Source organism: Lithobates pipiens, unplaced genomic scaffold (genome assembly GCF_037356315.1).
Source record: "Lithobates pipiens isolate NorthernLeopardFrog02 unplaced genomic scaffold, aLitPip1_a1.2 Scaffold_16, whole genome shotgun sequence".
NCBI lineage: Eukaryota > Metazoa > Chordata > Amphibia > Anura > Ranidae > Lithobates > Lithobates pipiens.
Window position 1 is genome coordinate 10,825,251 of NW_027507748.1, and position 25,949 is coordinate 10,851,199.

General features: G+C 48.4%; 1 protein-coding gene across 1 annotated transcript in view; it reads right to left on the bottom strand.

Moving 5' to 3' along the window:
• Positions 1 to 9,699: 9,699 nt before the first annotated feature.
• Positions 9,700 to 25,949, bottom strand: part of LOC143984206 (butyrophilin subfamily 1 member A1-like) — a 42,822-nt gene continuing 26,572 nt past the window's right edge. Inside the window, exons 3-5 of the mRNA XM_077484497.1 lie at positions 20,413 to 20,670; positions 14,718 to 14,827; positions 9,700 to 10,064 (exon numbers count right to left, since the gene is read on the bottom strand). Of these exons, the coding sequence (XP_077340623.1) occupies positions 9,966 to 10,064; positions 14,718 to 14,827; positions 20,413 to 20,670 (467 nt within the window). The 3' untranslated portion in view covers positions 9,700 to 9,965. The remainder of the gene's footprint in view (positions 10,065 to 14,717; positions 14,828 to 20,412; positions 20,671 to 25,949) is intronic.

Genomic DNA, 25,949 nt, shown 5'->3' on the forward strand with positions numbered 1-25,949 from the left:
GAGAGGATGGGGGATAACGGATGGTACACAGCATGGAGAGGATGGGGAATGATGGCGCATGGCACGGAGAGGATGGTGGATGATGGCACATGGCACGGAGAGGATGGGGGATAACGGATGGCACACGGCATGGAGAGGATGGGGGATGATGGCGCATGGCATGGAGAGGATGGGGGATAACGGATGGTACACGACATGGAGAGGATGGGGGATGATGACACACGGCATGGAGAGGATGGGGATGATGGCGCCTGGCATGGAGAGGATGGGGGATAACGGATGGCACACGGCATGGAGAGGATGGGGGATGATGGCGCATGGCATGGAGAGGATGGGGGATAACGGATGGCACACGGCATGGAGAGGATGGGGGATGATGGCGCATGGCATGGAGAGGATGGGGGATAACGGATGGTACACGGCATGGAGAGGATGGGGGATGATGACACACGGCATGGAGAGGATGGGGATGATGGCGCCTGGCATGGAGAGGATGGAGGATAACGGATGGTACACGGCATGGAGAGGATGGGGGATGATGACACACGGCATGGAGAGGATGGGGATGATGGCGCCTGGCATGGAGAGGATGGAGGATAATGGATGGTACACGGCATGGAGAGGATGGGGGATGATGGCGCATGGCATGGAGAGGATGGGGGATAACGGATGGTAAACGGCATGGAGAGGATGGGGGATGATGGCACATGGCATGGAGAGGATGGGGGATGATGGCACATGGCATGGAGAGGATGGGGGATGATGGCACATGGCACGGAGAGGATGGGGGGTGATGGTACGGAGAGAGGATGGGGGATGATGGCACATGGCATGGACAAGATGGGGATAACCATTGTTAGGTTGAACTGGTGTCTGTGTCCAGCTGGGTAGATACCTCTCTTAATCCTGGGGACCATCCCTCCTCTCTCCTCATCCTGGGGACCATTCCTCCTCTCTCCTCATCCTGGAGACCATTCCTCCTCTCTCCTCATCCTGGAGACCATCCCTCCTCTCTCCTCATCCTGGGGACCATTCCTCCTCTCTCCTCATCCTGGAGACCATTCCTCCTCTCTCCTCATCCTGGAGACCATTCCTCCTCTCTCCTCATCCTGGGGACCATTCCTCCTCTCTCCTCATCCTGGAGACAATTCCTCCTCTCTCCTCATCCTGGAGACCATCCCTCCTCTCTCCTCTTCCTGGAGACCATCCCTCCTCTCTCCTCATCCTGGAGACAATTCCTCCTCTTCTCCTCATCCTGGAGACCATCCCTCCTCTCTCCTCATCCTGGAGACCATTCCTCCTCTCTCCTCATCCTGGAGACAATTCCTCCTCTCTCCTCATCCTGGAGACCATCCCTCCTCTCTCCTCATCCTGGAGACCATTCCTCCTCTCTCCTCATCCTGGAGACAATTCCTCCTCTCTCCTCATCCTGGAGACCATTCCTCCTCTCTCCTCATCCTGGAGACCATCCCTCCTCTCTCCTCTTCCTGGAGACCATCCCTCCTCTCTCCTCATCCTGGAGACAATTCCTCCTCTTCTCCTCATCCTGGAGACCATCCCTCCTCTCTCCTCATCCTGGAGACCATTCCTCCTCTCTCCTCATCCTGGAGACCATTCCTCCTCTCTCCTCATCCTGGAGACCATCCCTCCTCTCTCCTCATCCTGGAGACCATCCCTCCTCTCTCCTCATCCTGGAGACCATCCCTCCTCTCTCCTCATCCTGGAGACCATTCCTCCTCTCTCCTCATCCTGGAGACCATCCCTCCTCTCTCCTCATCCTGGAGACCATTCCTCCTCTCTCCTCATCCTGGAGACCATCCCTCCTCTCTCCTCATCCTGGAGACCATTCCTCCTCTCTCCTCATCCTGGAGACCATCCCTCCTCTCTCCTCATCCTGGAGACCATCCCTCCTCTCTCCTCATCCTGGAGACGATTCCTCCTCTCTCCTCATCCTGGAGACCATCCCTCCTCTCTCCTCATCCTGGAGACCATTCCTCCTCTCTCCTCATCCTGGGAACCATTCCTCCTCTCTCCTCATCCTGGGAACCATTCCTCCTCTCTCCTCATCCTGGGAACCATTCCTCCTCTCTCCTCATCCTGGGAACCATCCCTCCTCTCTCCTCATCTTGAGGACCATTCCTCCTCTCTCCTCATCTTGAGGACCATTCCTCCTCTCCTCATCCTGGGGACCATTCCTCCTCTCTCCTCATCTTGAGGACCATTCCTCCTTTCGGCACGGAGAGGATGGGGGATGATGGTACGGAGAGAGGATGGGGGATGATGGCACATGGCACGGAGAGGATGGGGGATGATGGTACGGAGAGAGGATGGGGGGGGATGATGGCACATGGCACGGAGAGGATGGGGGATGATGGTACGGAGAGAGGATGGGGGATGATGGCACATGGCACGGAGAGGATGGGGGATGATGGTACGGAGAGAGGATGGGGGATGATGGCACATGGCACGGAGAGGATGGGGGATAACGGATGGTACACGGCATGGAGAGGATGGGGGATGATGGCGCATGGCACGGACAGGATGGTGGATGATGGCACATGGCACGGAGAGGATGGGGGATGATGGCATGGAGAGGATGGGGGATGATGGCGCATGGCATGGAGAGGATGGGGGATAACGGATGGTACACAGCATGGAGAGGATGGGGGATGATGGCGCATGGCATGGAGAGGATGGTGGATGAAGGCACGGAGAGGATGGGGGATAACGGATGGCACACGGCATGGAGAGGATGGGGGATGATGGCGCATGGCATGGAGAGGATGGGGGATAACGGATGGTACACGACATGGAGAGGATGGGGGATGATGACACACGGCATGGAGAGGATGGGGATGATGGCGCCTGGCATGGAGAGGATGGAGGATAAGGGATGGTACACGGCATGGAGAGGATGGGGGATGATGGCGCATGGCATGGAGAGAATGGGGGATAACGGATGGCACACGGCATGGAGAGGATGGGGGATGATGACACACGGCATGGAGAGGATGGGGATGATGGCGCCTGGCATGGAGAGGATGGAGGATAACGGATGGTACACGGCATGGAGAGGATGGGGGATGATGGCGCATGGCATGGAGAGGATGGGAGATAACGGATGGTACACGGCATGGAGAGGATGGGGGATGATGGCGCATGGCATGGAGAGGATGGGGGATGATGGCACATGGCATGGAGAGGATGGGGGATGATGGCACATGGCATGGAGAGGATGGGGGATGATGGCACATGGCATGGAGAGGATGGGGGATGATGGCACATGGCATGGAGAGGATGGGGGATGATGGCACATGGCATGGAGAGGATGGGGGATGATGGCACGGAAAGGATGGGGGGTGATGGTACGGAGAGAGGATGGGGGATGATGGCACATGGCATGGACAAGATGGGGATAACCATTGTTAGGTTGAACTGGTGTCTGTGTCCAGCTGGGTAGATACCTCTCTTAATCCTGGGGACCATCCCTCCTCTCTCCTCATCCTGGAGACCATTCCTCCTCTCTCCTCATCCTGGAGACCATCCCTCCTCTCTCCTCATCCTGGAGACCATCCCTCCTCTCTCCTTATCCTGGAGACCATTCCTCCTCTCTCCTCATCCTGGAGACAATTCCTCCTCTCTCCTCATCCTGGAGACCATCCCTCCTCTCTCCTCTTCCTGGAGACCATCCCTCCTCTCTCCTCATCCTGGAGACAATTCCTCCTCTCTCCTCATCCTGGAGACCATCCCTCCTCTCTCCTCATCCTGGAGACCATCCCTCCTCTCTCCTCATCTTGAGGACCATTCCTCCTCTCCTCATCCTGGGGACCATTCCTCCTCTCTCCTCATCTTGAGGACCATTCCTCCTCTCTCCTCATCTTGAGGACCATTCCTCCTTTCGGCACGGAGAGAGGATGGGGGATGATGGCACATGGCACGGAGAGGATGGGGGATGATGGTACGGAGAGAGGATGGGGGATGATGGCACATGGCATGGACAAGATGGGGATAACCATTGTTAGGTTGAACTGGTGTCTGTGTCCAGCTGGGTAGATACCTCTCTTAATCCTGGGGACCATCCCTCCTCTCTCCTCATCCTGGAGACCATTCCTTCTCTCTCCTCATCCTGGAGACCATCCCTCCTCTCTCCTCATCCTGGAGACCATTCCTTCTCTCTCCTCATCCTGGAGACCATCCCTCCTCTCTCCTCATCCTGGAGACCATCCCTCCTCTCTCCTCATCCTGGAGACCATTCCTCCTCTCTCCTCATCCTGGAGACCATCCCTCCTCTCTCCTCATCCTGGAGACCATTCCTCCTCTCTCCTCATCCTGGAGACCATTCCTCCTCTCTCCTCGTCCTGGAGACCATCCCTCCTCTCTCCTCATCCTGGAGACCATCCCTCCTCTCCTCATCCTGGAGACCATTCCTCCTCTCTCCTCATCCTGGAGACCATTCCTCCTCTCTCCTCATCCTGGAGACCATTCCTCCTCTCTCCTCATCCTGGAGACAATTCCTCCTCTTCTCCTCATCCTGGGAATCATTCCTCCTCTCTTCTCATCCTGGGAACCATTCCTCCTCTCTCCTCATCTTGAGGACCATTCCTCCTCTCTCCTCACCCTGGGAACCATTCCTCCTCTCTCCTCATCCTGGGAACCATTCCTCCTCTCTCCTCATCCTGGGAACCATTCCTCCTCTCTCCTCATCTTGAGGACCATTCCTCCTCTCCTCATCCTGGGGACCATTCCTCCTCTCTCCTCATCTTGAGGACCATTCCTCCTCTCTCGTCATCTTGAGGACCATTCCTCCTTTCGTTTCATCCTGGGGACAATTCCTCCTCTTCTCCTCATCCTGGGCACCATTCCTCCTCTCCTCATCCTGGGAACCATTCCTCCTCTCTCCTCATCCTGGAGACAATTCCTCCTCTTCTCCTCATCCTGGGCACCATTCCTCCTCTCCTCATCCTGGGAACCATTCCTCCTCTCTCCTCATCCTGGAGACAATTCCTCCTCTTCTCCTCATCCTGGGCACCATTCCTCCTCTCCTCATCCTGGGAACCATTCCTCCTCTCTCTTCATCCTGGGGACCATTCCTCATCTCTCTTCATCTCTTCACGTTCTCACCATCTGTTCAGCTCCGCCCACCCACCCGCAAGTCTCCGCCCACTCGAGGCTATAATTTTTCTCCGCCGTGAAAATTTCATAAGTTTTCACGAATTTCATAAGTCGCAGGAAATTTTAGAACACCGGGGAATAATATTTTCTTAGCAGATTTTACATTGGTCCGGTGTTCTAAAATTTCCTGCGACTTATGAAATCCGCTCACCCTGTCACTTCCTGTGGGGCTCCGTCACTGAAACAGCTGACGGCGGGCCTGTACCGCGCATGCACCAATCCCCTGCCATTAACAGCGCATGCGCTGTAGATTTATTTTCACGGTGGAGAAAAATTATAGCCTCGAGTGGGCGGAGACTTGCAGGTGGGTGGGCGGAGCTGAACAGATGGTGAGAACGTAAAGAGATGAAGAGAGATGAAGAATGGTCCCCAGGATGAAAAGAGAGGAGTAATGGTCCCCAGGATGAAGAGAGAGGAGTAATGGTCCCCAGGATGAAGCGAGAGGAGGAATGGTTCCCAGGATGAGGAGAGGAGGAACGGTCCCCAGGATGAAGCGAGATGAGGAACGGTCCCCAGGATGAAGAGAGAGGAGTAATGGTCCCCAGGATGAAGCGAGAGGAGGAATGGTTCCCAGGATGAGGAGAGGAGGAACGGTCCCCAGGATGAAGAGAGAGGAGGAACGGTCCCCAGGATGAAGCGAGATGAGGAACGGTCCCCAGGATGAAGCAAGAGGAGGAATGGTCCCCAGGATGAAGCGAGAGGAGGAATGGTCCCCAGGATGAAGCGAGAGGAGGAATGGTCCCCAGGATGAAGAGAGAGGAGGAATGGTCCCCAGGATGAAGCGAGATGAGGAACGGTCCCCAGGATGAAGAGAGAGGAGGAATGGTCCCCAGGATGAAGAGAGAGGAGGAATGGTCCCCAGGATGAAGCAAGAGGAGGAACGGTCTCCAGGATGAAGCGAGAGGAGGAATGGTCCCCAGGATGAAGCGAGAGGAGGAATGGTCCCCAGGATGAAGCGAGATGAGGAATGGTCCCCAGGATGAAGCGAGAGGAGGAATGGTTCCCAGGATGAAGAGAGAGGAGGAACGGTCCCCAGGATGAAGCGAGATGAGGAACGGTCCCCAGGATGAAGAGAGAGGAGGAATGGTCCCCAGGATGAAGCAAGAGGAGGAATGGTCCCCAGGATGAAGCGAGAGGAGGAATGGTCCTTAAGATAAGGAGAGAGGAGGAATAGTCCCCAGGATGAAGAGAGAGAAGGAATGGTCCCCAGGATGAAGAAAGAGGAGGAATGGTCCCCAGGATGAAGAGAGAGGAGGAATGGTCCCCAGGATGAGGAGAGGAAGAATGGTCCCCAGGATGAGGAGAGGAGGAATGGTGCCCAGGATGAGGAGAGGAGGAATGGTCCCCAGGATGAGGAGAGGAGGAATGGTCCCCAGGATGAGGAGAGAGGAGGAATGGTCCCCAGGATGAAGCGAGAGGAGGAACGATCCCCAGGATGAAGCGAGATGAGGAACGGTCCCCAGGATGAAGAGAGAGGAGGAACGGTCCCCAGGATGAAGCGAGAGGAGGAATGGTCCCCAGGATGAAGCAAAAGGAGGAATGGTCCTCAAGATAAGGAGAGAGGAGGAATGGTCCCCAGGATGAAGAGAGAGGAGGAATGGTCCCCAGGATGAAGAGAGAGGAGGAATGGTCCCCAGGATGAAGAGAGAGGAGGAATGGTCCCCAGGATGAGGAGAGGAGGAATGGTGCCCAGGATGAGGAGAGGAGGAATGGTCCCCAGGATGAGGAGAGGACGAATGGTCCCCAGGATGAAGAGAGAGGAGGAACGGTCCCCAGGATGAAGCGAGATGAGGAACGGTCCCCAGGATGAAGCAAGAGGAGGAATGGTCTCCAGAATGAAGCGAGAGGAGGAATGGTCCCCAGGATGAAGCGAGAGGAGGAATGGTCCCCAGGATGAAGCGAGATGAGGAATGGTCCCCAGGATGAAGAGAGAGGAGGAATGGTCCCCAGGATGAGGAGAGAGGAGGAATGGTTCCCAGGATGAGGAGAGGAGGAATGGTTCCCAGGATGAGGAGAGGAGGAATGGTCCCCAGGATGAAGAGAGAGGAGGAATGGTCCCCAGGATGAAGAGAGAGTAGGAATGGTCCCCAGGATGAGGAGAGGAAGAATGGTCCCCAGGATGAGGAGAGGAGGAATGGTGCCCAGGATGAAGCGAGATGAGGAATGGTCCCCAGGATGAAGCGAGAGGAGGAATGGTCCCCAGGATGAAGCGAGAGGAGGAATGGTCCCCAGGATGAAGAGAGAGGAGGAACGGTCCCCAGGATGAAGCGAGATGAGGAACGGTCCCCAGGATGAAGCAAGAGGAGGAATGGTCCCCAGGATGAAGCGAGATGAGGAATGGTCCCCAGGATGAAGCGAGAGGAGGAATGGTCCCCAGGATGAAGCGAGAGGAGGAATGGTCCCCAGGATGAAGCGAGAGGAGGAATGGTCCCCAGGATGAAGCGAGAGGAGGAATGGTCCCCAGGATGAAGAGAGAGGAGGAACGGTCCCCAGGATGAAGCGAGATGAGGAACGGTCCCCAGGATGAAGCAAGAGGAGGAATGGTCCCCAGGATGAAGCGAGAGGAGGAATGGTCCCCAGGATGAAGCGAGAGGAGGAATGGTCCCCAGGATGAAGCGAGATGAGGAATGGTCCCCAGGATGAAGCGAGAGGAGGAACGGTCCCCAGGATGAAGCCTGTTGAAGACACTCTTTGTCGAAACGCGTCGGGATCGCATCTGGTACCCCACATTGCTTTTACCCTGTTTTTGTGATCACTTGTCATCATTTTTGTCCATTTTTATGACCTTTTAATAAAACCTGATGGTTAATATTTTTTTGACCTGCACCATTTGGAGCTTTCTTTTTTCTTTGTCTTAATTTCCGTAAACCTCCTCCCCCTTCATTTGGGGTTGGAATTCCAACTGAGCTACATCCAATTTGGATAACTTGAGGAACATTCCGAAGAACATCTTGAGAGATGCCCCCCAAGGTCTTCCGTCATTTGGAGTCTTCTTGAAATCCACTCTGACCATCATCAATCTACCATCTGGTCCTATGTCTGGATCCTAAGCGCTTCCGACTCAACCGTCGTAAGACTGGTGAGTCCAACATATCTGGTAAGAGTATTTTACCCACCTTCTAGATCTCTTCAGACAAGTTGATATATTTGGTTGCACTCGATCAGTGAAACGTCCATTTCTTCTGAAGAAGTTTTACCACATTTCTTTGTGCATCAGTCATATTATGGAGGACTTTACTCACTGTTTTTCATATTATTTATGATTGTACACAGATCTTCTCTTGTGATTACACTATCACTTAAATTAGCGCTACACTATTTGCATTTCTACATAGAAAGTGTCTCATATGTGCATGTCCACTGTGGTATATACGTTTAGGAGATATTTAAGGTCTTCCAGTTTTAGGAAGATGCCTCTGTTGAACAGGTTGGTTGCTCGTACGTCTCGGTGGGGCCAAGTATGTACAAGAAAGTTGTCACTTGTTGCCTGGGGAAAATCTGGGTTAGCACATAGTAGGGTTAGGGGGCTCAGCCAGGGAGTGGGGTCTGTTGCTTTGGTTGAGGTCTAGAAGACTAAGTGTGGGACATGAAGGGGTTAAAAACCACCTCTAGACAATCTACATTCCCTTCAATACTGAGATTAAATTACACACACAGGAGGGCATTATTTACTAATTAGGTGACTTCTGAAGGCAATTGGTTCCACTAGATTTTAGTTAGGGGGTATCAGGGTAAAGCGGGCTGAATACAAATACCCCCCCCCCCCCCACACAAACTTTTCATATATTTATTTGTAAAAAATAAATAAACAAAAAGAAAACCATTGACCATTTTCCTTCCACTTCACAATTATGGGCCACTTTGTTGTGACAAAACGTGGAAAATGTCAAGGGGTATGAATACTTTTTGAAGGAACTGTATTTTGGGAGGTGAATTTACTGCAATTATATACCATTAAATGTTTTTTTTTTTTTTTTTGCATCAGTATGACACAATACACTCTAAATCGAAAAAATCGAAAAAAAAAAAAAAAAAAAGTTTTAATTTCTGGTTTTCTCGCAGCATTTTCTGAAATGGAAATCTCAGTGCATTTTCAGTTATTGAACATTTAGAGACTTTATTGCCAGGTTTACTATAAAAAAAAACACATCTCTGGGTACATGTTGTGGGGGGTTATGAGCGTTTAAGGTCATTTTTTGATGTGACTTTTATATTTTTATTATTATCATTATTATTATTATTATTATACAGGATTTATATAGCACCGACAGTTTACGCAGCGCTTTACAACATGAGGGTAGACATTACAATACAATACAATTCAAGACAGGAGGGAATCAGAGGGCCCTGCTCGTTAGAGCTTACATCATTTTATTACTGATTTAGTCATTTGTAGGTTGACCACTAGAGGGAGTAAATGATAAGCTTGTAATTACTCTAGGACAGTGATGGCGAACCTTGGCACCCCAGATGTTTTGGAACTACATTTCCCATGATGCTCACCTACACTGCAGAGTGCAAGAGCATTATGGGAAATGTAGTTCCAAAACATCTGGGGTGCCAAGGTTCCCCATCACTGCTCTAGGAGGTCTATTTGTCAATTTTTTTTGCCATTCACCCCAAATTTACAGACATTCAAAGAAAAAAGCAATAACGTTTATGATTTGGTACTATAAAAAAAGGCAACTCGTTGCAATTATCTTTCTAGGATTTTTCTTTCTCAAAACCCCCAATAATAACAAGCCATCAAATTAGAAAAAAAAAAGGACGGAGAATGAGGACCATGAGAATGTTCACATAGAGCCAGGGACTGTTTGTAGACTGGCAGCCTCTGATAATTCTGCAGCTACGGCTTCCCGCTCTTCTGCTCGCATTTTTCGGCTTTGTGACACCTGAAAAAGAGAATCGGGACAACCGAAAGTCACCAGTGTGTATTTTGTATTGTACATGTGTTGTGATGTCACAGTGGCAGCCAATTCAGACAAACAGCATTGTACTACTTGGCTTTTACTGAATGAATGTAGGGTAGCCTGACAATGCACAAAAGAAAGAGCTTGCAATCAGTATTGAACAGAGACTAATGCTGCGTACACACGACCGGACTTTTCAACATCCAAAGTCTGACGGAATGATTCCGGCAGACCATTCGAACGTGTGTGGGCTGCAACGGACTTTTGATTTGCAAAAGTCTGACAGACTTTAGAAATGAAACATGCTTCAAATTTTTCCGCCAGAACTCTGCCAGACCCAGTTCCTACTGAGAAATCCGCTCGTGTGTGTGCTAGTCCGACGGACAAAAACCGATGCGAGGGCAGCTATTGGCTACTGGCTATGAACTTCCTTATTCTAGTCCAGTCGTACGTCTTCACGTTCCAATCCGTCGGACTTTGGTGTGATTGTGTGTGGCCAAGTCCGTTCATTCGGAAAGTCCGTCAGAACTCCGTTGAAAGTCTGTCAGACTTAGTCCCTCGAAAAGTCTGGTCGTGTGTACGCGGCATTACAGTCAATAACTGGGATGCTAAGGGTAGTTCCAACATTTGAGCACTGGGTGGCAGTATAATATTGCAGATCCACACTTGTCCACTAGATGGGAGTATAGTATTGCAGACTCAGAGACAGAGATAGGGGATAAGGGAAGTTCGCTTGCAAAATAGTACAATATAAAAAAGTTAATTTAAAGAGGAAGTAAACCCTTTCAAACCACTTTGACCTACAGGTAAGCCTAGATTAAGGCTTACCTGTAGGTCCAAGCAATATCTCCTAAACCTATATGGTTTAGGAGATATTTGCCCGAAAATGGGCACCGCTGTCTACGGCGCATGCGCCGTAGACAGCGGCGCGCAGGCGCACTAAACGCGGCAAGTCCAAGAATGGAGCTGCCTAATTTGTCGACTCCCGTGCGCATGCGCGGGAGTGACGTCATCGCGGCTTCGCCGCTGTCATTCGGCGGAGCTGCGAGACGCCACCAGCAAGATGGATGCGGCGGACTACAGGGGACAGCGGCGACTTCGCTGGCTCCTGTGTCAGGTAAGTGATACATAATGAGCTACTATGCGATGCGATGCGATGTATAGTAGTCCATTATGCTTTACCTTTGCAGGGAAAAAAAGAGGAAGTAAACCCATCAGGGTTTACTTCCTCTTTAACTCTCTCCACTTGATTGAGAGCTGAATGTCTAAATAATGTGTGCTACTTTGGGAAGCACCTCCTTACATACACTATTGGCAGCCCACTGGACAGGTAAGAAGTGTCATAATACCAAATGTGCATGTATGGCATTTCTGGCACTTTTTCGCACTTTAAACATCTGTGGTCAGAGGTATTTTATGTGCTGTTAATGCCAGGGTATTTTATTTATGTTCATAATTTATCTTTGCATATTTTTTTAGATTCTTTTATTGTTATAACAGCAGCTATAGTGCATTGACAATTTTACTTTTTCCACTTTGAGCGCTAGGATCAGCAATACATTTGTTTTTCCGATATATTTTTTTGAAGTATTCATAATATGTTTGCGTATACTTACAGTGCCTTGCGAAAGTATTCGGCCCCCTTGAACTTTTCAACCTTTTGCCACATTTCAGGCTTCAAACATAAAGATATAACATTTTTATTTTTTGTGAAGAATCACCAACAAGTGGGACACAATTGTGAAGTGGAACGAAATCTATTGGATATTTTAAACTTTTTTAGCAAATAAAAAACTGAAAAGTGGTGCGTGCAAAATTATTCGGCCCCTTTACTTTCAGTGCCGCAAACTCACTCCAGAAGTTCAGCGAGGATCTCTGAATGATCCAATGTTGTCCTAAATGACTGATGGTGATAAATAGAATCCACCTGTGTGTAGTCAAGTCTCTGTATAAATGCACCTGCTCTGTGATAGTCTCAGGGTTCTGTTGAAAGCGCAGAGAGCATCATGAAGACCAAGGAACACACCAGGCAGGTCCGTAATACTGTTGTGGAGAAGTTTAAAGCCGGATTTGGATACAAAAAGATTTCCCAAGCTTTAAACATCCCAAGGAGCAATGTGCAAGACATCATTTTGAAATAGAAGGAGTATCAGACCACTGCAAATCTACCAAGACCTGGCCGTCCCTCTAAACTTTCAGCTCAGACAAGGAGAAGACTGATCAGAGATGCAGCCAAGAGGCCCCTGATTACTCTGGATGAACTAAAGAGAACTACAGCTGAGGTGGGAGAGTCTGTCCATAGGATAACAATCAGTCGTACACTGCACAAATCTGCCCTTTATGGAAGAGTGGCAAGAAGAAAGCCATTTCTCAAAGATATCCATAAAAAGTCTCGTCTAAAGTTTGCCACAAGCCACCTGGGAGACACACCAAACATGTGGAAGAAGGTGCTCTGGTCACATGAAACCAAAATCCAACTTTTTGCCCACAATGCAAAACGATATGTTTGGCGTAAAAGCAACACAGCTCATCACCCTCAACACACCATCCCCACTGTCACACATGGTGGTGGCAGCATCATGGTTTGGGCCTGCTTTTCTTCAGCAGGGACAGGGAAGATGGTTAAAATTGAGGGGAAGATGGATGCAGCCAAATACAGGACCATTCTGGATGAAAACCTGTTGGGAGTCTGCAAAAGACCTGAAACTGGGACGGAGATTTATCTTCCAACAAGACAACGATCCCAAACATACAGCAAAATCTACAAAGGAATGGTTCACAAATAAACGTATCCAGGTGTTAGAATGGCCAAGTCAAAGTCCAGACCGGAATCCAATCGAGAATCTGTGGAAAGAGCTGAAAACTGCTGTTCACAAACGCTCTCCATCCAACCTCACTGAGCTCCAGCTGTTTTGCAAGGAAGAATGGGCAAGAATTTCAGTCTCTCGATGTGCAAAGCTGATAGAGACACCCCAAGCGACTTGCAGCTGTAATCGCAGCAAAAGGTGGCTCTACAAAGTATTAACGCAAGGGGGCCGAATCATTTTGCACGCCCCACTTTTCAGTTTTTTATTAGTTAAAAAAGTTTCAAAAATCCAACAGATTTCGTTCCACTTCACAATTGTGTCCCACTTGTTGGTGATTCTTCACAAAATATAAAAATTTTATATCTTTATGTTTGAAGCCTGAAATGTGGCAAAAGGTTGAAAAGTTCAAGGGGGCTGAATACTTTCGCAAGGCACTGTATTAGTACCTTCATGTAGCACTGACCGCTGAAGGAGCAGCTGGTTTTGTTGGGCTTATGGCTACATTCATGACCTCTTGTACATCTAGGGGGTTTCCCGAGGTAGATGGCCCAAAGAACTGCAAAAACTGACACTGGATCCACTTTTGGGATTTTTATTCACAAAAAAAGGGTAGACAAAACACAGTCTCTCAATAAAGGGTAGAGGGTTAGGCTGGAAGTTCAGGTACTCTTGGAACTGCTGAAAATAGGAAGTGTCTTACTATAGAAATCCATCTGGATTCTCACAGCTATCGGATAGACCTCCTCTCACCAGGCCTAGCAGCCGATAGAGTGCTTAAATAGAGCAAAGTCAATTGAAAAGTAAAGTCTCTGCCACGGACTTGTTGTAACTGAAGGACGTAGACAAATTTAGAGAGCCTTCATGCGGTACCAGTATCTTGCAGCCGGTCCGGCGATACCGCATGGGTGTAGATTCACTTGGCGTCTTTCAACTAAGCCTCAGGGCTCTTTCTGAGAAGCCAGCCTCATGCGTGGTCTTCTCCTGAAGAGTCCTCCCCTGGTTGCTTCCTCAGTTGCTGGGCCTCTCCTCAGATGAGACGGCACCGGACCACCTTTGAATCCTCCTTCCAGTTAGTTTGCCTCGGGCTGGCCAGCCCCGAGACTCGAAAATGGATGGATCCGCACCACAGGGCATGAGGGCCAAGGTTGGCTGGTCAGGAGGACCAGGACCCTACAGACAGAAAGATCTTCTGGACCGGAACCCAGAAGCACGTGATGTCAGCACCTTAAGTACCCTCTCCCAGAGCAGTCCAGAGCTTGTTTTTCGTCTGTTGCTAGTGGTAATAGGCAGCACCTGTGGCTTCCCATCCAAAGAGAACAGTTTACAGCCTGCATGTGTGCTCCTGGAGCGGTGAGATCCCTTCTACTCCCACTGGGCTGGTTCCGAGAAAGAATGGCACTCAATGCGCCCGGCCGAACTGCGTCCTCACACTTGCCAGAAGTGACAGCGACACCTGTGGCCAAGCAGAACCCAGTACAATCCAGCCAGACTGGCACTGAAACCACAATCTAATGTAATTGACCCAAAAAAAAACTGCGGTTTTAGGAATTTTAAATAGAGAAAAACACATAGCGTGTGCACTTCGGGAGCCGGCGCTACATCCATATACTAATATCGTTAGCGCTACACTATTTTTTTCACTAAAGACACAAAGCAACCAATCATTAGGTGTGGTACCTGGTAAGAGTGACAGGTCTTCTGGTAGCGAGGGGGTCATTGCCTGGCTTTCTTCCCTTGTGGTCGGTATCCAATAGCAACCAGACCATGTTACGGAGAGCTATTTGTCTTATTAGAACATGAGAAACATCTAAATGTGGGAAAGACTTACCTTCCATTTTCGGTGGTGATAGATTTGGAAAGACACCAGGCTCAATATTACTATCAGGACCAGAGCTACGCGAACAGGAAAGAGCTTCACATACAGGATTGATAAAGGATCTGTTAGGGAAACAGACAGTATAGAGAGATAAGATAGAACATCTTGACCACATGACTACTGTACAGAACACAGAAGATAAAGGAGAAAGGGGAAAACATCTTCGAATGACTCAAAGTTTGTCCATGCAGTGCTGCCACAATCTCACCATCATTGATGAGAAAATGGTGGAGTCAATGGACTTCAGTAAGTGTAGCGCTAAAGGAAACCTGAACAGGTGTATACAATGAAAGTATCAAAGTGAGTGGATCAAGAATAACCTAAAGCCCCGTACACACGAGCGGACTTTTCAACATCCAAAGTCCGACGGACTGATTCCGTCAGACTATTCGATCGTGTGTGGGCTGCAACGGACTTTTGACTCGCCAAAGTCCGAAGGACTTTAGAATATAGAACATGCTTCAAATTTTTCCGAAGGAACTCTGCCGGGCCCGGTCCCTTCGAAAAATCCGCTCGTGTGTATGCTATTCCGACGGACTAAAACCGACGCTAGGGCAGCTATTGGCTACTGGCTATGAACTTCCTTATTCGAATCCAGTCGTACGTCATCACGTTCGAATCCGTCGGAGTTTAGTGGGATTGTGTGTGGCCAGGTACGCTCCGCCGAAAAGTCCGTCATAACTCCGTCGGAACTCCGACGGAACTCCTTCGGAAGTCTGTCGGACATAAGTCCTCTCGTGTGTACGGGGCTTAAGAAACATAGGTAAATAATATAGTATAATAACACAGTGATGTGCAAATGCCAGACCTAAATCAAATGGCCAATGTCCACATATAAAAAGTCCACTGGGTAGAGGAATAGCTCTAAGCCCCTGTACACACGGTCGGAGATTCCGACAACCAAATCCGTCGGATTTTGTCTGTCGGATCTTGTCCGAAACTGTTGCATACACACGGTCGGACAAAGTTGTCGAAAAATCCGAACTTTCAGAGCGTGATGACGTAATTTCGTTACGATGGGACTACGTTCAGGCTAGTAGCCAATAGCTTTGATGTAGGAATTTGATCTGAGCATGCGTGGCACTTTGTCCGATCGGAATTCTCTACACATGATCGGAGTACGTCCGATCGGACCAGTTTGTCGGAAAATATTTCCAACAAGTTGGAAAATTTGGTCCGACGGATATTCCGACAGAAACAGTCCGATGCAAACCACGCAGAGTCGGATTATCCGACAACACGGTCCGATAGGACACATTCCGACGGATTCTCCGACCGTGTGTACAAGGGCTAAGTCCCAAACAGAGGCAAATATCATATGGTCACAGCAGGCTAACATGACATCATAAAACTATTCTGATGAAGGAATGGGTACTCTTACCAGAGCAGATAGACGCACAAACCATACGGCGGTGCGTCAAAAAGGCTTGTAATACTGGTTTCCCAGTGCGGGATGATACCAGGCTGGAGAAAGGCACGGAGACCGTAACGCCAATCTGGATGGGATTGGATGGTAGTTACAGAGCGATAATTCCAGAGCGGAGGTTCTGGAATTATATCCAGGATATGCCCCAGTTGAAGACTATTCAGACGAAACGCGTCGGGCCAGCACCTCCTGCTTCCCACATTGCTTTTTTATACCATTTTTGTGATCACTTTTTAACTTTTACTTGCATTTCATTGTATGGTTATTTTTTTAGTAAACCAACCGTGGTTGACCTACGCCACGTGGAGCTTTTTGTCCTTTTTCTTTCACCATGCTTGAGTATTGATGGTTGTCCCCTGAGCACCCTGTCTGGGACTGGTTTGGACTCTTTGGGAAGCTCCGGAATCTATCTGGAATTATCGCTCTGGAACTACCATCCAATCCCATCCAGATTGGCGTTACAGTCCCCGTGCCTTTCTCCAGCCTGGCATCATCCTGCACTGGTAAACCAGTATTACAAGCCTTTTTGACGCACCGCCGTATGGTTTGTGCGTCCATCCGCTCTGGTAAGAGTACCCATTCCTTCATCAGAATACGTTTTATGATGTCATCTTAGCCTGCAGTGACCATATCATATTTGCCTCTGTTTGGGACCAGGGTTGGACTGGGACAGAAATTTGGCCCTGGACTTCATCCAGACCGGCCCACTTACATTTTGAGTGTCCCATCAGCAGCCCCCTTACATCAGAGTGTCCCATCACCAGCCCCCTTACATCAGAGTGTCCCATCACCAGCCCCCTTACATCAGAGTGTCCCATCACCAGCCCCCTTACATCAGAGTGTCTCATCACCAGCCCCCTTACATCAGAGTGTCTCATCACCAGTCCCCTTACATCAGAGTGTCCCATCACCAGCCCCCTTACATCAGAGTGTCTCATCACCAGCCCCCTTACATCAGAGTGTCTCATCACCAGCCCCCTTACATCAGAGTGTCTCATCACCAGCCCCCTTACATCAGAGTGTCCCATCACCAGCCCCCTTACATCAGAGTGTCCCATCACCAGCCCCCTTACATCAGAGTGTCCCATCAGCACCCCCATTACATCAGAGTGTCCCATCACCAGCCCCCTTACATCAGAGTGTCCCATCACCAGCCCCCTTACATCAGAGTGGCCCACTGAGCCATCGGCCCACCGGGAAACTCCCTGTAGTCCCGATGGCCAGTACATGCCTGTTTGGGACTTAGAGCTATTCCTCTACCCAGTGGACTTTTTATATGTGGACATTGGCCATTTGATATAGGTCTGGCATTTGCACATCACGGTGTTATTATACTATATTATTTACCTATGTTTCTTAGGTTATCCTTGATCCACTCACTTTGATACTTTCATTGTGTACACCTGTTCGGTTACCTTTAGCGCTGCACTTATGCCCCGTACACACGTTCCGATTATCGGACCACAAAAGTCGCTTTCGGACAGATCGTTCGATAATCTGATCGTTAGTACGCAGCTTTCGACAGCCGATCGCGACAATCCGTCCAACCAAATCCGAAGGGACAAACGGGAAAACTTTGGTCGGATGACAGCCCGTCGTACGACAATCGTGTAGCCAGTACAGTATGCGTCCGATAAAAGTCATTCGACAAACACCGCGCATGATCGGAAACACGAAAATAAACCAGAAGGTCACACATATTTGACATCATTTAAAATACATAGCTACGCACGACGGAAGATTGTTCCAGAATCGTACGAGAAAAATCTTACACACATTTTGCACTGTTGTATTCGATCTTAGTTGTATACAACAAAATGTGAACGATCTGTCTTACGATAATCGGAACGTGTGTACGGGGCATTATTTTTACTATTGGGACTTTGTTTGTTTGTGTGTTAGCAGCTTTATTTTTTTTCTTTTGGGTTTAGCGAGGTATTTTTCCCCATTTACACATAATGGACTTCAGTAGACTCAAACTTGAGTTGCATAGAATCTGATGAGTTGGAAAATTCTAAGCCCTTGTACACACGGTCGGAGAATCCGTCGGAATGTGTCCTATCGGACCGTGTTGTCGGATAATCCGACTGTGTGTGGTATGCATGGGACTGTTTCCGTCGGAATATCCGTCGGAGCAAATTTTCCAACATGTTGGAAATATTTTCCGACCAACTGGTCCGATCATGTGTAGAGAATTTCGATCGGACAAAGTGCCACGCATGCTCAGATCAAATTCCTACATCAAAGCTATTGGCTACTAGCCTGAACGTAGTCCCATCGTAACGAAATAACATCATCACGTTCTGAATGATCGGATTTTTCGACAACTTTGTCCGACCGTGTGTATGCAACAGTTGCGGACAAGATCCGACGGACAGAATCCGACGGACAAAATCCGACGGACAGAATCCGACGGACAGAATCCGACGGATTTGGTTGTCGAAATGTCCGACCGTGTGTACGGGGGCTAAGAGTCATCTTCACTAAGAACCCCTTTCACACTGGGGCGTTTTTCAGGCATTTTTCAGGCGCTTTAGCGTTAAAAAAAGCGCCTGTAAAGCGCTTGAAAGAAGCTGCAACTGCAATCCCAATGTAAAAGCCCCGAGTGCTTTCACACTGAGATCCCTTTCACACTGGGGTGTTTTTCAGGCGCTAAACTGTTGCATACACACGGTCGGGCCAAGTTGGCGAAAAATCCGATCTTTCAGAACGTGATGACGTAATTTCGTTACGATGGGATTACATTCAGGCTAGTAGCCAATAGCTTTGATGTAGGAATTTGATCTGAGCATGCGTGGCACTTGGTCCGATGAAAATGCTCTACACATGATCGGATTAGGTCCGACCGGCCCAGTTGGTCGGGAAATATTTCCAACATGTTGGAAAATTGGGTCGGACGGAGATTCGGACGGAATCAGTCCAATGCATACCACACACAGTCGGATTATCTGACAACACGGTCCGATAGGACACATTCCGACGGATTCTCCGACCGTGTGTACAAGGGCTTAGAATTTTCCAACTCATCAGATTCTATGCAACTCAAGTTTGAGTCTACTGAAGTCCATTATGTGTAAATGGGGAAAAATACCTCGCTAAACCCAAAAGAAAAAAAAATAAAGCTGCTAACACACAAACAAACAAAATCCCAATAGTAAAAATAATGCCCCGTACACACGTTCCGATTATCGTAAGACAGATCGTTCACATTTTGTTGTATACAACTAAGATCGAATACAACAGTGCAAAATGTGTGTAAGATTTTTGTCGTAGGATTCTGGAACAATCTTCCGTCGTGCGTAGACTCATTCCGACAGCTTCTCCGACCGTGTGTACAAGGGCTCACACTGGGGCATTTTTCAGGTGCTTTAGCGTTAAAAAAAAGCGCCTGTAAAGCGCTTGAAAGAAGCTGCAACTGCAATCCCAATGTAAAAGCCCGAGTGCTTTCACACTGAGATCCCTTTCACACTGGGCCGTTTTTCAGGCGCTTTAGCGTTAAAAAAAGCGCCTATAAAGCACTTGAAAGAAGCTGCAACTGCAATCCCAATGTAAAAGCCCGAGTGCTTTCACACTGAGATCCCTTTCACACTGGGCCGTTTTTCAGGCGCTTTAGCGTTAAAAAAAGCACCCGTAAAGCGCTTGAAAGAAGCTGCAACTGCAATCCCAATGTAAAAGCCCGAGTGCTTTCACACTGAGGCGCTGCGCTGGCAGGGCGTCAAAAAAAGTCCTGCAAGCAGCTTCTTTGCAGCGCTTTTGCCTGCAAGCAGCTTCTTTGCAGCGCTTTTGGAGCGGTGAATACAACGCTCCTAAAGCGCCCCTTCCCATTGAAATCAATGGGAAGCACCTGTAAAACGCCTGAAAAGCACTATTGGCAGCAGCGTTTTGCAGGCGCTTTTATACCTTTATTTGGCCACTAACAGGGGTTAAAAGCACCCCGATAACGCTTGAAAAAAAACTGGTAAAGTGCTGCTAGTTTAAGCGGCGCTTTACAAGCGTTTTTCGGGCGCTGACATTGTGAAAGGGCTCTTAATGCACTCGGGGCTTTCACATTGGAACTGCAGATGAGGCTTCTTTCAAGCGCTTTACAGGCGCTTTTTTTTAACGCTAAAAGCACCTGAAAAACGCCTTAAAAATGCCCCAGTGTGAAAGGGGTCTTACAGACAATTTATTTACATCTCAACTGGGTCCGCACAAGTTCAACCCCTGAACCACCCTGCTCACCATATCGGTAGAGGACGGTATGTAGTGTGCTGTGAACCAGGTGACAGGCTACGTTCTCTCCTTCAGTCTCCTTGGTCAGGTTCAGTATGGACACCTTGGTGAAAGTTCCGTCCTCGTTCTCTGTCAGGTTCTCATGGGTCCGTTCTTCACCCAAGGGGACGCTCCAGGAAATGTTTAGATCTGGAGAATAAAACCTTTCCGCCTGGCAGATCAGAAGATGATTCTCAGTGTCCTCTGTCAGGGTCACTACTGGGGTGGCTGGAAATGAAAATATCGAATTGGGAAGAAAGAGCATAAATGGAAAATTTTAAAAAAATAACTTTTAGAAAAAGAACTGGCAATGACAGCCACAACTAATAGCCTGTTAGCCCTTCTACACACGGGTCGGACATTCCGACAACAAAATACGTCCGATTTTGTCCGACGGATTTTGTCCGAAACTTGCGTTGCATTCACACGGTCTGAGAAAATTGTCGGAAAATCCGATCGTTCAGAACGTGATGACGTTATTTCGTTACGACGGGACTACGTTCAGGCTAGTAGCCAATAGCTTTGGTCTAGGAATTTGATCTGAGCATGCGTGGCACTTTGTCCGATCGGAATTCTCTACAAACGATCGGACAAAGTCCAATCGGATCATGTTGTTGGAAATTTTTTTATAGCCCAGTTCTAAAACTTTGTCGGTCGGATATTCCGACGGAAACAGTCCGATGGAGCCCACACACAGTCAGATTATCAGACAACACGGTCCGATCGGACATTTTCCGTCGGAATGTCCAACTGTGTGTACAAGGGCTAATGCCGCGTACACACGAGCAGACTTTTCAACGGACTAGGTCCGACGGTCTTTCCGACTGACTTTCGACGGAGTTCTGACGGACTTTGCGAATGAATGAACTTGGCCACACACAATCACACTAAAGTCCGACGGATTTGAACGTGATGACGTACGACCGGACCAGAATAAGGAAGTTTGAAGCCAGTAGCCAATAGCTGCCCTCGCGTCGCTGTTTGTCCGTCGGACTAGCATACAGACGAGCGGAATTTTCGATAGGAACTGGATCCGGCGGAGTTCCGGCGGAGAAATTTGAAACAGGTTCCATTTCTAAAGTCTGTCGGATTTTTGCAAATCAAAAGTCCGCTGCAGCCCACACACACGATCGAATAGTCTGCCGGAATCGTTCCGTCGGAGCTTTGATGTCGAAAAGTCCGCTCGTGTGTACGGGGCATTAGAATTTACAATATGGTTCAGAGACTGACTGCAGGGGCGGGGGGGGGGGGGGGGGCATTAGAGTGTAATTTTTTTTTTAATTAAAAAATCATACGAACATACAGCTTATTAATAAAAACATATTTACACATAAATAAACAACGACTAAACAAAAACAAGAGTGCTTACATCAGCAAGTAAAGAAAAACTTTTCCTGACAAGTTAACATATTAAGAAACATATTTTAATGACGACAACAAAAAAAGAGAATACAAACCCCCGAACCTCAACTTAAACATAATCCAGGCTAAAAAACCTTTTGAGATTTAATAGCCATCAGGATGCCAGTCCAAACCTCCTCCCCCCCCCATTAACCCCTCCCCCCACATCATTCACCCCGACTTCCAGAAATTCACCTTGCATTCTGCACCAGCTACTCTCATTGCCTTCCCACCTCCCTCCCACATCATCCAATCCACCCCTCACTCCACCCTCAGTGTCTGCCGACCTCCAGCTGCACTTCTGCCATGCCGAGGGGTTGGCACCACCATACATTCTGGTCCAGCACCCTCCACTACCTTCGCTACACTAGGAGAAACAATAGGTGCAGACACAGGCCTGACAACCACACTTTCTGACACTGACTGGAGAACCACAGACTGGGGGGGGACACTGATACCACAGACGGCCTCACAGACACAGATTCTGATGGGGCAGAGACACTAGGATCCCCTGGTACAACCTCCGCCAACCCTGACTCCTCTCTATCCAGGTGGAAGAATTCCTCCACTAGCTCTGACTTATTGTGCAAAGCCTCAGGGCACCGGCTATAAGGGTGACCAACCTTATCACATAGGTTACATTTAATGATGTCCCAGTTTCTGACACAAAGAGCACTTCTGTTCTGGACAGCTAGAGGAGAAATGTCCCTTCACTCCACATTTATGGCAAAGCTTAGGTTGACCAGGGTAGAATATGGCAATTCTACAGTGCCTTGCGAAAGTATTCGGCCCCCTTGAACTTTTCAACCTTTTGCCACATTTCAGGCTTCAAACATAAAGATATACAATTTAAATTTTTTGTGAAGAATCACCAACAAGTGGGACACAATTGTGAAGTGGAACGAAATCTATTGGATAATTTAAACTTTTTTAGCAAATAAAAAACTGAAAAGTGGTGCGTGCAAAATTATTCGGCCCCTTGACTTTCAGTGCAGCAAACTCACTCCAGAAGTTCAGCGAGGATCTCTGAATGATCCAATGTTGTCCTAAATGACTGATGGTGATAAATAGAATCCACCTGTGTGTAATCAAGTCTCTGTATAAATGCACCTGCTCTGTGATAGTCTCAGGGTTCTGTTGAAAGCGCAGAGAGCATCATGAAGACCAAGGAACACACCAGGCAGGTCCGTAATACTGTTGTGGAGAAGTTTAAAGCCGGATTTGGATACAAAAAGATTTCCCAAGCTTTAAACATCCCAAGGAGCACTGTGCAAGCCATCATTTTGAAATGGAAGGAGTATCAGACCACTGCAAATCTACCAAGACCTGGCCGTCCCTCTAAACTTTCAGCTCAGACAAGGAGAAGACTGATCAGAGATGCAGCCAAGAGGCCCATGATCACTCTGGATGAACTGCAGAGAACTACAGCTGAGGTGGGAGAGTCTGTCCATAGGACAACAATCAGTCGTACACTGCACAAATCTGCCCTTTATGGAAGAGTGGCAAGAAGAAAGCCATTTCTCAAAGATATCCATAAAAAGTCTCTTCTAAAGTTTGCCACAAGCCACCTGGGAGACACACCAAACATGTGGAAGAAGGTGCTCTGGTCAGATGAAACCAAAATCAAACTTTTTGCCCACAATGCAAAACGATATGTTTGGCGTAAAAGCAACACAGCTCATCACCCTCAACACACCATCCCCACTGTCAAACATGGTGGTGGCAGCATCATGGTTTGGGCCTGCTTTTCTTCAGCAGGGACAGGGAAGATGGTTAAAATTGAGGGGAAGATGGATGCAGCCAAATACAGGACCATTCTGGATGAAAACCTGTTGGAGTCTGCAAAAGACCTGAAACTGGGACGGAGATTTATCTTCCAACAAGACAATGATCCCAAACATACAGCAAAATCTACAAAGGAATGGTTCACAAATAAACGTATCCAGGTGTTAGAATGGCCAAGTCAAAGTCCAGACCTGAATCCAATCGAGAATCTGTGGAAAGAGCTGAAAACTGCTGTTCACAAACGCTCTCCATCCAACCTCACTGAGCTCCAGCTGTTTTGCAAGGAAGAATGGGCAAGAATTTCAGTCTCTCGATGTGCAAAACTGATAGAGACATACCCCAAGTGACTTGCAGCTGTAATCGCAGCAAAAGGTGGCTCTACAAAGTATTAACACAAGGGGGCCGAATCATTTTGCACGCCCCACTTTTCATTTTTTTATTAGTTAAAAAAAGTTTCAAAAACCCAATAGATTTCGTTCCACTTCACAATTGTGTCCCACTTGTTGGTGATTCTTCACAAAAAATGAAAATTTTATATCTTTATGTTTGAATCCTGAAATGTGGCAAAAGGTTGAAAAGTTCAAGGAGGCCGAATACTTTCGCAAGGCACTGTATCTCTACCAATAAAGGCAGAGGAGGGCAAATGCTGGGCCACATTCCCACACACACTCAACCTCATTGACACTGACCACCCACCCGTCCAGATTCCTCTATCATCCACAGTCTTTTTCAGGGGACACAACGTTTCACCAAACCTCCTCAACCAGACCCATAAATCCTCGGGGGCAGGGGTATAGACTCATTCCTAGTCAGAATAGTCACATTTTTTTATCAAGCGCTGTCTTGAGACAACTTTAGGGACAAGACCCTTCCAGTCTGGCTGGCCCCCAATACATGCTCATACCACTCCCAAAACAGATCCAGCAATTCTGGACGCACAAATGACAAATCGTATTTATAGGAACCAGCCGGACTGATAAGAGCATAAATATCCTCCACCTTAAATCCCATGGCTAGGATCTTATCCACAACCTCCCTCCTGATAGGTGGAATACCTCCTCCTTCCCACCTAAGCTGTACCGCATTCCTGCGTTTAATTTAAGGTGCGTTAGCTGAAAGTTGCACAACTGGCTCATTTCCACCACCAGCAGCATGACTTTGTCCCGACACAGCCTTAGCATAACTCTTAAGTGGGACAGATGACACATTAACTGGTTGCATAGGAATATTAACTGGCTGCATAGAAACCACTGAAATCTGGTTTGGTAAATTACCCACCACTTGATCCTCCCACTAGCACAACAGTCCCGCTCACCATAGTCCCAGAAGTACCACAGTTCACAGCAGTCCCATCAACAATTAACGTGTTCTGTTTAGAAAAAACATCAGCTGTTTCAGCATTCATACAACCCTCCTGCTCTGTAGTTTCAATGTTCATGTGACATTCCTGCTCTGCAGTTTCAATGTTCATGCAACATTCCTACTCTGCACTGTTAGTGTCCATGTGGGATTCCTCATAGCCAGCAGAAACTTATCTGTCTGGATACATGCCATCTCTTCCTGCTTTCCCATGATCTTCATCTGATGAGTCAGTGCCACTTAAGGGAGATTCCATTTTTGTAATGGCCTGCAGCAATCCACTATTTTCCTCAACCTCCTCCTGAAATAACCCAGGCCGATGGGGAGGGTTGGGGGCAGATACTGACTCAGGTGCAACAGATCTTGAGACAGGGGTAGTACTGGGGCAACCATGTGAAGCCACTTCCTTACTATCGTCATTGCTGTGGCATCCACCCTCTGGCTGGTACTAGCACAGGCACTCTCCTTCATCTGTTGGAATCTCTCCTCATTCTCACACTTTTCTCTGAACACACCGCTGCTCTCCTTCAGAGAGGCGACCAACTTCTCCTACTTTTTCAATGCCTCTTCCAGAGACTTCAGCTTGGATATTTCCCTCTTACTGTTTCCAGACTTACTATGCATGGATTTCTTTTTCCTGAGATCTTCTTTCATGACAGAAAGTTTCTGTTCCTCCTTAGCAATGCGGCAAAGTCTGTTCACCACTTTATTCTGGGAGACTGGTAAGGACTCCTCTTGCATAGGGACAGACCCAGGATCCATTGCAGCTTGAGCACATGGAGTAGGCCTCAGTGCCTCTGGAGAGCCTCCACCTTTGCCTTCCCCAATATGGTCCATGTTTGCCTGGGAAAAGCCTGCATGAGAGACCTCAGGCTTGCGGCTTCTCTCAGCTGAGATCACAGCAGAGTGAGCCAACAGCAGCCTGCAGAACAGCACCACCGTGTCAGGACCTTATGGGGTAA